A 12,155-nucleotide genomic window follows, 5' to 3' on the forward strand; every position below is an offset into this window, starting at 1 on the left:
CTCCTAGGACTCCACTAGACTGGATGAAATTACATACAGTGGATTTGGCCATCTGCAGCACTGCTGCGCATATATCACTTGGCGATCTGTACCAAGCTTTGCGTGGTACCTTTGTTCCCACTTCCCTAGGCGGCGGTGCCCCGCCGCCCTCTCTTCTCCCTGGTGGAGCATGGGCCTGACTCAATGACCTTACTGGGGTCGCCTTCCCTATCATCCCCATATTTCTGTATTTTCCCCAGCCTTAATCCCCCCCCCTACTCTGCCTAAACCGACAGCGTACGCCCCATACAGGTCATCAAAATTTAGTAACGTCCAAATTTAAACCGTGTTACATAAACCTCTTTCGGCCTTTCTATTTCTAGCATTCGCCCCTATTTTTTTTTTTTTTTTTTTTTTTACGCAACAAGCCCTTGCCAATGAAATCTCCGGAAATTAGGTGGCAGGGCCTGCCAGAGTACTTATAAAATCTACAGGGTACGTGACCTGCCTCCCCTTGGTAAAGTGTGGTAACGGTGAGCCACAACAGGGACCCAACGGCTAAAAGGTCAGAAGAACAACAGTACACAACACTACATGCCTACCAATCCCTATACACTTTATAAAATCTCTGGTATTGACAGTGTACTGCGACACACAAACAATGTATATAATGTGGAGATGGGGGAAACCCCTGGGCCGTTAGACTCTAAACACACTTTACTTTTTTTCGGTCTCGAAACGAGTCACTGCATTTAAGTATGCCATGTTCATTCTTGCACAATGGCAAATAAAAAAAAATTATATTTACAGTGTATTTTGAGGCGAATTGATATTATTCTGTTTTTTTTAGAAAGTAGCAACTTACGAAACTATTAACTTCTCTGGCCTTATGTAGTCGTCCCAGAATATAAAGAGATTATTTATTTACTACTTGTATTACGTGCCACAATGTCTTAAATTATGACGTTGATATGGTCCTAAACTAAAAATGAATAGTTATTACCGAGGTCCTTGAAGTAATTTTTTTCAGAATAAATAACATTTAATAAATTGTTATGTGTAATTAAAACGCAATATAAAATTTCTGTATTTAACGTTAAAAAAAAAAAAAAAATTAGGACTACTATATTCCACAATCTTTGAATAAAAGATTTCGAAAAGGTGCCAACTCATTGGCTAATAACACAATTATTATTAGGTTATTAGTTGTGAACACAGTTGTAATAAATAAAGATGGCTAATAACAGCTATGTTCTGAAGGCCTAATGTAGTAGTGTCTCCGAACCTTTCTTTCAAATCTGATCACTTTTATATTTGAAGCAGAAACCGCGGCCATTTTTATATTTGAGGGAGAGGCCACAGACCACAATAAAAAAGAACCTATGCATGAAAATATATTAATAAATATTTTTAAATGCACTCTCACGGTAGCACAGTGGTTATAATCACCGTCTCCCCATACCGTATGGAAATGATCTGGGCTAGAATTCCATCAATAACACGAGGAACTTTTTAACACTGTAGCTGTGCTAGTCAGTCTCAGACTAGCACAGACTATACAGTCAGTCTCAGACTATATCCAGTGCGTCTAAGCTAAGAAAGTAAGACATTTTATTTTTCTAATATACTGATATATAGCAAAGAGTTTTTTTTTTTTTTTTTACTTGAATCTCGGTTTTTCCGTCAAGCAAAACAGGCAAACCGACCAGACAACATAAACAATTTTCAGACATAATACACATGTATGGATGAGTGCTCTAGGGTAATATAATTAATAGTTAAATATAATGTTTAATAGTATTAATATAATGGTTTTGATATGTAGAAAACATACGTTAGGTCGCTGACTGCACAAGCTACGCGGACCACGTTGGGAGACACTGACTTAATGCATTCCCGTATATCCAGTGCGTCTAAGCTAAGAAAGTAAGACATTTTATTTTTCTAATATACTGAATAAATGTGAAATACTAAAAACTAAAATATATAACTCTTATAATGATACTAATTTTTATTAGTATCATTATAAGGAACAACAGAAGCGGTCTTCGCTTTAAGGAAGGTGATGGAAAGATACAGGGAGACGCAAGTAGAGTTGCACATGGTGTTCATTGACCTGGAAAAAGCATATGATAGAGTGCCCAGACAAGAGGTATGGAGATGCATGAGGGAGAAGGGTACATCAGAAAAGTACGCAAGGCTTGTGAAAGAAATGTACGAGGGAGCGGTGACTCAGGTTAAGAGTAGTGTAGGTATGACTGAGGGGTTCTCTGTAAAAGTTGGACTGCACCAGGGATCAGCTCTTAGCCCATATCTGTTTGATCTGGTAATGAATGTGTTGGTGAGAGAAGTGAAGAGTAAAGCACCATGGAGTATGCTGTTCGCGGATGATATCGTACTGTGCGAACCATCCCAAGGAAAGGTAGAGAAGAAATTGGAGGAATGCAGGAAAGCGTTGGAAGAGAGAGAGAGAGGCATGAGGATAAGTAGAATAAATACAGAATATATGGTATTGAATGGAGAAGATGGGAGTTCTATAAAACTGCAGGAGGAAAAGCTACTATCAGTTTCGAAATTTAAGTATCTGGGATCGAGCGTTGAGAGGGACGGAGGATTGAGTGCAGAAATACAGCATAGAGTGCAATGTGGATAGTTAAACTGGAGAAAGATTAGTGGGGTGCTGTGTGATAAGAAAGTAAATTGTAGAATGAAGGGAAGAATGTATAAAACCGTGGTTATACTAGCATTGATGTACGGTGCGGAGACATGGGCGATTACAAGGGCTCAGGAAAAGAAGATGGAAGTGGCGGAGATGAGGATGCTAAGATGAATGTGTGGTGTGACGAGGAAGGACAGGATAAGAAATGACTACAGTAGAGGTACGGTCAAGGTGGGCCTCTGAGTAAAAAAATGCAGGAATCTAGGTTGAGGTGGCTTGGACATGTGGAACGAAGAAGTGAGGAGTATGTGGGGAAGAGGTGTGAAAAGTTAGAGGTGACAGGGAAGAGGAAGAGGGGGAGACCTAAGCTGAGATGGAAGGACAAGGTGGCAGAGGATTTAAAAGAGAGAGGATGGAGGAGAGAGGAAGCCCAGGATAGGGAGGAATGGAGGAAAATAATTAAGGACGGAAATGCCGACCCAACATAAACGTGGGAAGAAGGCGAAGATAAAGAAGAAGAAGAATGATACTAATTTTTATATATTTTTTTATTTTTCGTTCTGGGTGTTTGCTCGAATAATATGGTTAGCATGGATGTGTTATCCCGCTTGCCATGATCCTAAAATAGTTTGCTAGTTATACTTACTACACAAGAAAGTGAACTGGAAAAAAAAAAAAAAAAAAGCACAAAACACGCGGAATACTTAGGTTTGAATTTATGTTGAATTTGTTGACTTAGACTGAATATGTCCAAAGATGAATACCATTAGACAAGATATCAACGGCGGATAGACACTGACAGAATCGAACGACCCCCTTTGTAATAACTGACAATCCTCGATCACATGGAAAGTGATTTCGAGATATAGTAACAGTTGGCCGTTGATGGATTTCTCCATTACTTTAAAAAGAGTTAAGTCAGCGCAAGGGGATGATAATTAGAAAAGAAGGATTTTTCACCATTTATGCAGGAATTGGATGAATATGAACAACCACACAAAAGAGGAAAACGGCACAAGAGTGTAAAAAGGCGACACAGAGCAGGAGTAGAGTAGAGTAATGGAGATCAGGTTTTGAGAACAAGTGGGGAAATTCCGTCGAAGCCTAAAAACAAAGAAACAAACTCTGCCACCTCAGTTCATATCCAAAGCAATTTTTCTTTCTCCTTATAGCATTTACCGTACTTCGATTTTCTCTTAAATTTCTCAATACTTTCTCATTTGTAACCCTATCTCCATTTCAACTTTTCAAGCCTCCTCCACAGCGCTATCTCAAGAGCCGCTATATCACCGGTCGGCAAAAAATTTTTTGTTCACTCCCTGTTAAAATTCAGGATGATTCTTGTGGGTTTCACGTTGCTGAATTCAAACATGGCAAACATATTGCTGTAACACCCACCAATTTTAAGGAAGGGATTAAAGTCAATAACTAAGTTTCTAGTAAAAAAAGATTTCACATATTTTAAGAAAATGTTATCCCAGGTATCTCTTTTAGATTTGAGAAATATCTTGGTGAAATTTTTCACCGTGTTCGTCGGAGACAGCTCCAAAGTTTTCAGGAAAACAGTCTAAATGGGAATGTAGGAAATGCAGCTTTAACGACATGTTACATCCCGACTCTCTGTATGATAAATTAGCTCATCCACAATTTCACTGAAATTATGTGAAGTCTTATTGTTCAGGAAGACGTTTTAGAATGCCTTCCAGGCTTTTATTTCTATAGCATTTAATTTTTTAATGAATTCCTCATCTTGAAATAACAGTTTGATATGAGGACCCGCAAAAATTCCCTCTTTTATCTTAGCCTCACTGATTGCAGGAAAATTTTGCCTCAAACAGGAAAATTCTTCTCATTTTTTGACCATCGCTTTCACAAATATTTTTTTTATCAAACCTAGCTTGATGTGCAATGGAAGTAAACAGATTTTTGACTTATCCACCAAAGGAGGATGTGCTACATTTTTCTGGTCTGGAGTAGTTTCTGAACGGTCTCGACTTTTTTTTTTACTCCGCAGTTACAATCCTTCGCTCTCGGCGGTCTCACTCGCATAAAAAGCAGCAGCAGTATTTAGTGTATCCACCTTGCAACCCAATCAGCAAAGCTACTACTTTTAGGTCGGCACAGATATTTCATCTTTATTCTTGATAGCATACTTTTTGAAAAAGAACTTGCAGGTTCTTGTACGTTTCCTTCATGGGAACTGCATGGGCCAATGGTATAGATCAGTGGTTTTCGACGTTTTTTTAGTAACAGCACTCCTAAGTAATTTATTTTATATTGCGGCACCCCTGCTTAATTTTCTGCCTGTTAGATCTGATTCTCTGTGTGTGTGTATATATATACATAATATTAAAAAATATATATGTTATTTATTATAATAATATAATTATAAAAATTTACATTTCATAATACAAATTATATATATACAGTATATAATTTTATTCTTTATATAGAGGCACTAAGTAAACATCAATTATAGATCACCACAAAATTAAAAAGAAACTGTATACCTTTATATAATGAAATAAAGATATAAATTAAAAAATAATAAGTTTAAATACTTAAACCCAAATTACGTGGCACCCTTGGAATGTTGTTGCGGCACCCCGGTTGAAAACCACTGATATAGATGGATACTTATTTCCATTATGGGGTAAAACTGCTTTCAAACTGACCTTGGATGAATCAATGAAAAGCTTCCGCTGCTCGTGGACGTGCTCGCGATGTAAGTGTTTCATTAATTCCTGGATATTATTACAATAAACCAAAACACCATCAATGGAGCAATAGTCGTTATGTTAGATTGGCTCTTCCTATAGTCATTACGTTAGATTGGCTCTTCCTTGACACCCTTTTCAAGAAGATTCCACTGCTGAAGCCGTGATCCTAGTAACTAACCTTGGCTTTGGAGAGGTCCAAATCTCTGACCAAATCGTTCAATTCTGCCTGAGTGATTAGATGTGGCTTTGCAATATCAAAATTTGAAAAGTTTGGATCTGTACTTTCTGGGTTCTGCGTCTTCTGGAGACTCTTTTTCCGATCCTGAATCAGAGTCAAGTCCATAAGTTTCTAGTGGCTTTGGCACTGGCATTGTACCATCGCGAAGAACCGGCCTTAGAGTAGAACACATTGCAGATTTTTATTTCTAATTTAAACACAGTTCACGATTTACACTTATGCACACACTCGCTTACGAACACTAATTCAAAAAAACACTTGTTCACTTTGTTTACCACTCGCTCTCAGAAACACATACACATTTAGAAACACGAAAATGTTTGCTTAGTTTGTTTGCAAACACGAAAATGTTTGCGAAAATAGAACTCACAACGTTTGTAGAGAACTCCGTCGAAAGCTCTAGAACCTTCCAGAAACATCCCGACCTTTCTTCCCCACGAGATAATATTTTAGAACGTTTCAGAACGTTCTCAAATGTTGTAGAAAGCTCCCGAATGTTCTAGAAAAAAAAATGAATATATAAAATAGATGGAAAAGATGATTAAACCAACTACAGGTGTTGGTTTTCGGTCATTAACCTACGATATTTGAAAACTGAGGGTGATGGGAACTTTTTAAACATATATGTGAATTTTTGAACATATCTCACACGAGAATCTGTAGAAATTATTTCAGGGAGGAAATCGATGCCGACCAGTGTATTCTCTTTCTTTACTGCCCATGCTTCAGCCTCATAAGCATGACACTCTTTTAAATTCTTTTTATTAACTTAATATCCAGTTTCAGCCACTTACTTCATCCAGTTACTTTTAATTTTCTTTTTCTTAACTTTCCGCTTCACCTACATTCTATCCCTTGAAATGTTGCAGTTTCTTCTTCCGTCATCATACATCTAGCCTCGTCTCTTTCAGCTCTATCTTTAGCCCCGACACATTATGGCACCCTTCATTTTTGAATATATATTAATCAATAACATAGTCCTCATTCAATAGCTATGTCCATGCACTTACTATTGTACTCGGCTCTCATTCCAACTTGCAACCCAAATGAAATCATTCGTTTAATATCACCAGAGCTTATTACTCATATCCGTGTATTGGTTTTTTGTTTGTGGAAGTGTATATTCGTGGGCAGATTTGGATGTTGCGAGAAGTGAAAAACTCTACACCCTCCGCCCGAAATCGACTAACTACAACCTCACTTGAAGGGATCTTTAAATATTCTTCCGGCCGTTGAAGGAGTTCGAAGGTAGATCGCTCCAAACAAGTCATCTGATTCTTGGAAAGAGTCAACTGACATGATTAAGTGCTGGCGATCATTTCTTTGAGAATTAGTGAATAACATGCAAAATACATATCGCGTCAAAAGAACACTGCACCAGAAAAAAAAAAAAAAAAAACAGACAACGCTAATGTATAGTTCAAAGGAAAAAGAATTAGGAAAAAGAATTCTTACGCTTAATGATGCTAATATTGCTTCCAACATAATTGAATTAATAATATGAGCAATGGCTGGATTTAGTTTGGGCTGCTGACGCACGCCTATATTTTTAAAAGTCATTTTCTAATATGTGCCGTATATACAGCAAATATAAGAAAATGACCGCGGAGTATTTTAATATGAATGGCTGAGAGTAATAAACGAAAAGAGAAATAATTACAGTAAATGAAATGCAATTAAATGCTTTAAAATTTTACTTCTTACAACAGTCCCGTTTGTCCGGGCCCTTAAAGTACTGTTTGTTTACCCATTAAAATTTTTAGCAAAAGCTTATTTCCCAGTACTCATGAGGTGAGTACTGGGAAATAAGCTTTTGCTAAAAATTTTAATAAAAAAAAGTTCTGTTTATACTCCAGCACAACCACTAGGTCAGAAGAGTTTACAATTAATCATTTCGACAATAATTGCAATAGTTAACCGTATTTAACAGTCATGCGAGCTTGAACCACTGTCCACTCAAACGCGTATACTTCTGTTCTCTCGCATTGACCACTTGGCTATGTCCAGCCACATATCTATAAGTTACATAACACAATTTCCATTCAGTTTTTTTAATATCTTCTGTTGACTACTTTTTGTCAATAATCCCAAGTGAGATTATCACGTCTGAAAATAGGAGCTTCAGTTAAAACGAATATAAACAAATTTAATAAACAATGTAATAAACAGTTTTTCCATGGTCTCGAGATCCTGCATTTTGTGTTGGAACACCTGCTGCAAAAATCTAATGAATAAATTAAGATCATGGCATATGGTCTAAATCAACAGAACAGATCGGTGCCCTGTGCTAAATTTTTAGCACGTTTTCAGCACACTGTTATAACTAATTATCGATAATGAACATTGAGAACGGACATTCCATATAAATTATTGATAACAATGCGTATAAATAATATTATTGGTATTAGTATTATAATGGCTAAATGATGCAAAGGAACGAACTTTTTCTGGGTACTCTTCGTTTAGTGTCTGATCCAGATCTGCCAAAAAAAAAAAAAAAATCTATCACTCAATACCTTCCCGTCGCCAAAAAATGTCTATCCAATTCCCCTTTGAACTTTACTAAACTCTCCGTCTCGATCACCGTGGCAGGCAATTCATTCCAATGACCAACAACACACTGCCAGAAAATAAACTTCATGAGATCATAACCTTATGTTACTCCCTAAAATTTTGCATTTGTGTCCCCTAGTTCTCTCTTCTACCAGTGAAAATATACCTCCCCGTTCATTTTACTGACACCATGCAACCAGACTTCAGGTCTGTGCTTTATAGTCCGCATCTTCTACGCCGTTCTTCATATGAGCATCGATTAGCACCTCTCACCAATCTGGTTACCCTCCTCTGAACCTTTTCTAAAAGCTCTATGTCTTTCTTAAAGTGTGGCCTCCAGATCGCCTCCATGATCAGAATATTCTGTCTAAATATTATGTTCAGATAAATATGTAAAATTTTAATTAATTTATGAATATATTATATACGTAATAAACATTAAGTACATAATTATATATATTAGAAATGAACGGTTATAAGAGAAGTATAGAAACCATAAAATAAAATTTTAAATATAAAAGCGCAAAGCCAAAATTATTTTAAAACCTAAAAGGATAAATTTAGAAGCCACTGAAGAAACTAGCTAAAAATTCAAGAGTGAAATACGACAAATTTCAACAGTAAAATTATACGCTAAAAGCGCAGGGATAGATATTGCCAACTAAAAAGACGTCGGCAATCCAAAACATTAAACCAAGCCGAAGTTTAAAAATTGAAATATCACAACAATAATCCACCAGTATGAAGGGGAAATAAAATAATGAAAAAGAGATTGTCAGCAATGAATCTATTCTCTGAAAGGCTGCTAAATCCATAAATGACAGGTAGTATTTCTAAAGCCAGATAACCAAGGCCCTAACAAAGTAACAAGTAATATATCAAGTAATAGCATGTACGAACTTAAGTTCCTAGTTCTTTTACGGAGCTTAGCAGTAATAAAGATTACTTATTTATTTATTTGTTATAAGCGAACTCCGCTTATTGTGATCACTTGGAAACTCAGTTGAATTGATAACCGACGGGAACAAGTAAACAGCTGTTCAGCATCGTTTATTAATGCAGAGCAGAAATGTGTGCATATAAAGGTGTATGTGGACGTTACAATCAAGTAACAATAATGTTTCTGTAAATCCATACAAACCATTAAAACCAAATAAAGAAAATATTAAAATCAAAGGAAAGGATTAATGCTCTGCTGTAAAACTAACTGGTAGGAGAGTACAGATACAACACTTTCAATACAACACAAAACCATGCAACTGTAAGAAGCAACATCAGTAACTAGCCACGCAGTGTCTGAATTCAAGAATAAATCGACATGTTACCTAATCACTTCCACTGCACATCTGTAAACCACAATAAGGCAAAAAATTGATAACAAAAATCGAAGATATGATTACAATAAACGACTTTTTTTATATGTATTACTACAAATCTGATACGGACTTCATAAGAGTGACAACGTTACACGAATGATAACATATCTATGATCACAGTAAGCGGCGTGCACTGTATCTATAATGTAATTATGGCTGTTTTGAATTGAACCATAAAACATTATACTAGATTTATTTCTCTTTATTATTAGCTGCTGATATTCTGGATATGAAATTTTGGATCAAAACGCGGTTTTCCACATTTGCAATTATATATATATATTAGCACTCCTTTCTATTAATTCAGTATGCATACATTTAGCTATATCTAGAGCTTAATTTATACATTAGATTTCTATATGTGTACATAATTATAATAATATAATTATTTATTTTATTTTTTCTAAATGCAGTATATTTATACCTTTCTCAAAATACACCATCCTGGCAACTGTAACTTTATCATTCATTTAACTGAAATTCATTAGTATCTGATTATGTGGTTACAAAAGAACAAACAGATAACCGATCCATGTATAGTACTAAAGAACATTAATAATCTTTAGCGGTTTATAACAATTTTGCGCGCCAGTTATTGCTTTATTTTTTGGTTCCTTTTTAGCAGAAAAGTGTATTTTAGAAAATACGCAACCTTCTGACACGATATATTGAACCGCATAGTTCAAACTGTGCGCTAATTTAAAACAAATTAACTCTGTGTGTTTGAATCATTGAAATACGTAGAGAATTTCAATGATTCAAAAATTCGTCGATTTAAGTGGATTCTACTGTAGAATATATTGTTTTGATATAGAGAATTCATCCTTTCAACAGAAAATATTTGGGTGATCAATGACCTTGTTAAATTAACTGTTCTGGATAACTAAATACTCAACAACAATACTTTGAGACTACATTGCAAAATATGAAAAAGTGGCAGTGATTATATGTATTCGTTATTCAAAATCAGCGTACATGGTTGCAAAATATCTAAGGTGAATGTCTGAAAGGAGAGGGAAGGGATCCGTTATATGAAAACCACTATTCTTTCCATTCATACAACATACATGAAGATGTTTAATTAATGCTTCCAGGAAAGTGTGAATGATATGTTGGTTCACTAAAATTTTAATACATGAGCGATCGGTGTAAATTATAAGTAATCGACGGCCTTCTATTGTCTGTAATAGTCCAGATTTCTTGTAGTCCATCGTTTCAACATTCAACATTGAGAGGGATGAAACTAATTTTTCCTAGTTACAATCTAATCTTTTCAATTAGTTGAAATATATGTAAATGACAGACGATCATCATCATCACTAGACCAGTTCCTGGATATAATAATTTCACACAGACTTCAAACTAAACTTTTAAAAATAACTCGCGACCTGCCAATACAGATTGACCAACATTAGGAGGGATCAAACTAATTTTTCTTAGTTACAAGGTCTAATCTTTTCATTAGATGAAATATATGTAAATGACAGACGATCATCATCATCACTAGACTAGTTCCTGGATATAATAATTTCATACAGACTTCAAACTAAACTTTTAAAATTAACTCGCGACTTGCCAATACAGATTGACCAATTTTTGTCCCGTTATACAGCAACTTGTTTAATATAAATTGTGCGGTTCTTTATAATAATCCTAATTGAAATCATCAGCAAAGAGTAAGTAATATTAAATATAAATGAATTTTCAATACTTTTATTATGTTAGACGGCTGAACATTTGAAAACGGGTAATTAAATTAACAGCTATTTATTTGATTATGAGAACCAGTTTCAGCTTACGAATAGCACAAGGATCTTTGTATCTGTGGGAAAGACTGTAGATGATACGTGACTCCTCGTCACTGTACACACTGTAAGTTAAGCAAATGACACTTACCATCTGGTTCCGGGAATTCCTGAGCAAAAGTTAATGTTAAACAACAACTAAAAACGACGATGACTACATTAACGACACAGTTTTGTAGTAGAAACATGGTTAATATATGCAAAACTTGAGTGTTTAAGCAACCTCAAGTAAACGCGAACTAGTTTGATGCTTCCTACATTATTATGAGAGAATTCAAGTGTACAAGTTTCTATGGAAAGCTTATGCAGACCAGCAGGCTGGTCTTTATACTACAAAAACATTCAACGTCTCTGCTTATATTGATAGAGGACAGTCGCCCTTCTATGCCAGATAATTTTCTTCGCATGCGCCCACGCGGGTCCCTTTCAGGGTGGGAGGTGTAATATGATCCACTAGCCCGTGTGACCCATTATCAGCAGACGCACATTAATATAAACTGCAGCGACTGGGTAACTGGCCTGACGAACTCGGAAGAAGAAATTGTTTCAAGATGTGGCATAGTACTCCACCATATCACAATTATGCGATAAAAGGCGGCCTAGAACTTCTTGACTAGGATTATAACGGTTCATCATGGAATGCATTGTTGCAATACATGCTAGTCATCAAAGGAGAGTCAACACATTTACTAGAAAAGGGATGGGAACACACTGGGAGAGACCAACGGAGACAAGCAGTGAACGCTCTGAGAAATGCCAGCCGCAGTGAGAGAGAGAGAGAGAGTTAAAAAAAAAAAAAAAAGTGACCCTGACTGAGTTTCACGC

At 36.0% G+C, this 12,155-nt stretch overlaps 1 protein-coding gene across 1 annotated transcript in view; it reads right to left on the bottom strand.

Moving 5' to 3' along the window:
* The window catches only part of LOC150090808 (uncharacterized), a 791,939-nt gene extending 780,200 nt beyond the window's left edge, over positions 1 to 11,739 (bottom strand). The window contains exon 1 of the mRNA XM_090372970.1: positions 11,422 to 11,739. Coding sequence (XP_090229096.1) covers positions 11,422 to 11,518 — 97 coding nt within the window. The 5' untranslated portion in view covers positions 11,519 to 11,739. The remainder of the gene's footprint in view (positions 1 to 11,421) is intronic.
* Between the last annotated feature and the right edge of the window lie 416 nt (positions 11,740 to 12,155).

Source organism: Mastigoproctus giganteus, chromosome 1 (genome assembly GCF_048544385.1).
Source record: "Mastigoproctus giganteus isolate SK-2022 chromosome 1, ASM4854438v1, whole genome shotgun sequence".
In the NCBI taxonomy this organism is placed as follows: Eukaryota; Metazoa; Arthropoda; class Arachnida; order Uropygi; family Thelyphonidae; genus Mastigoproctus; species Mastigoproctus giganteus.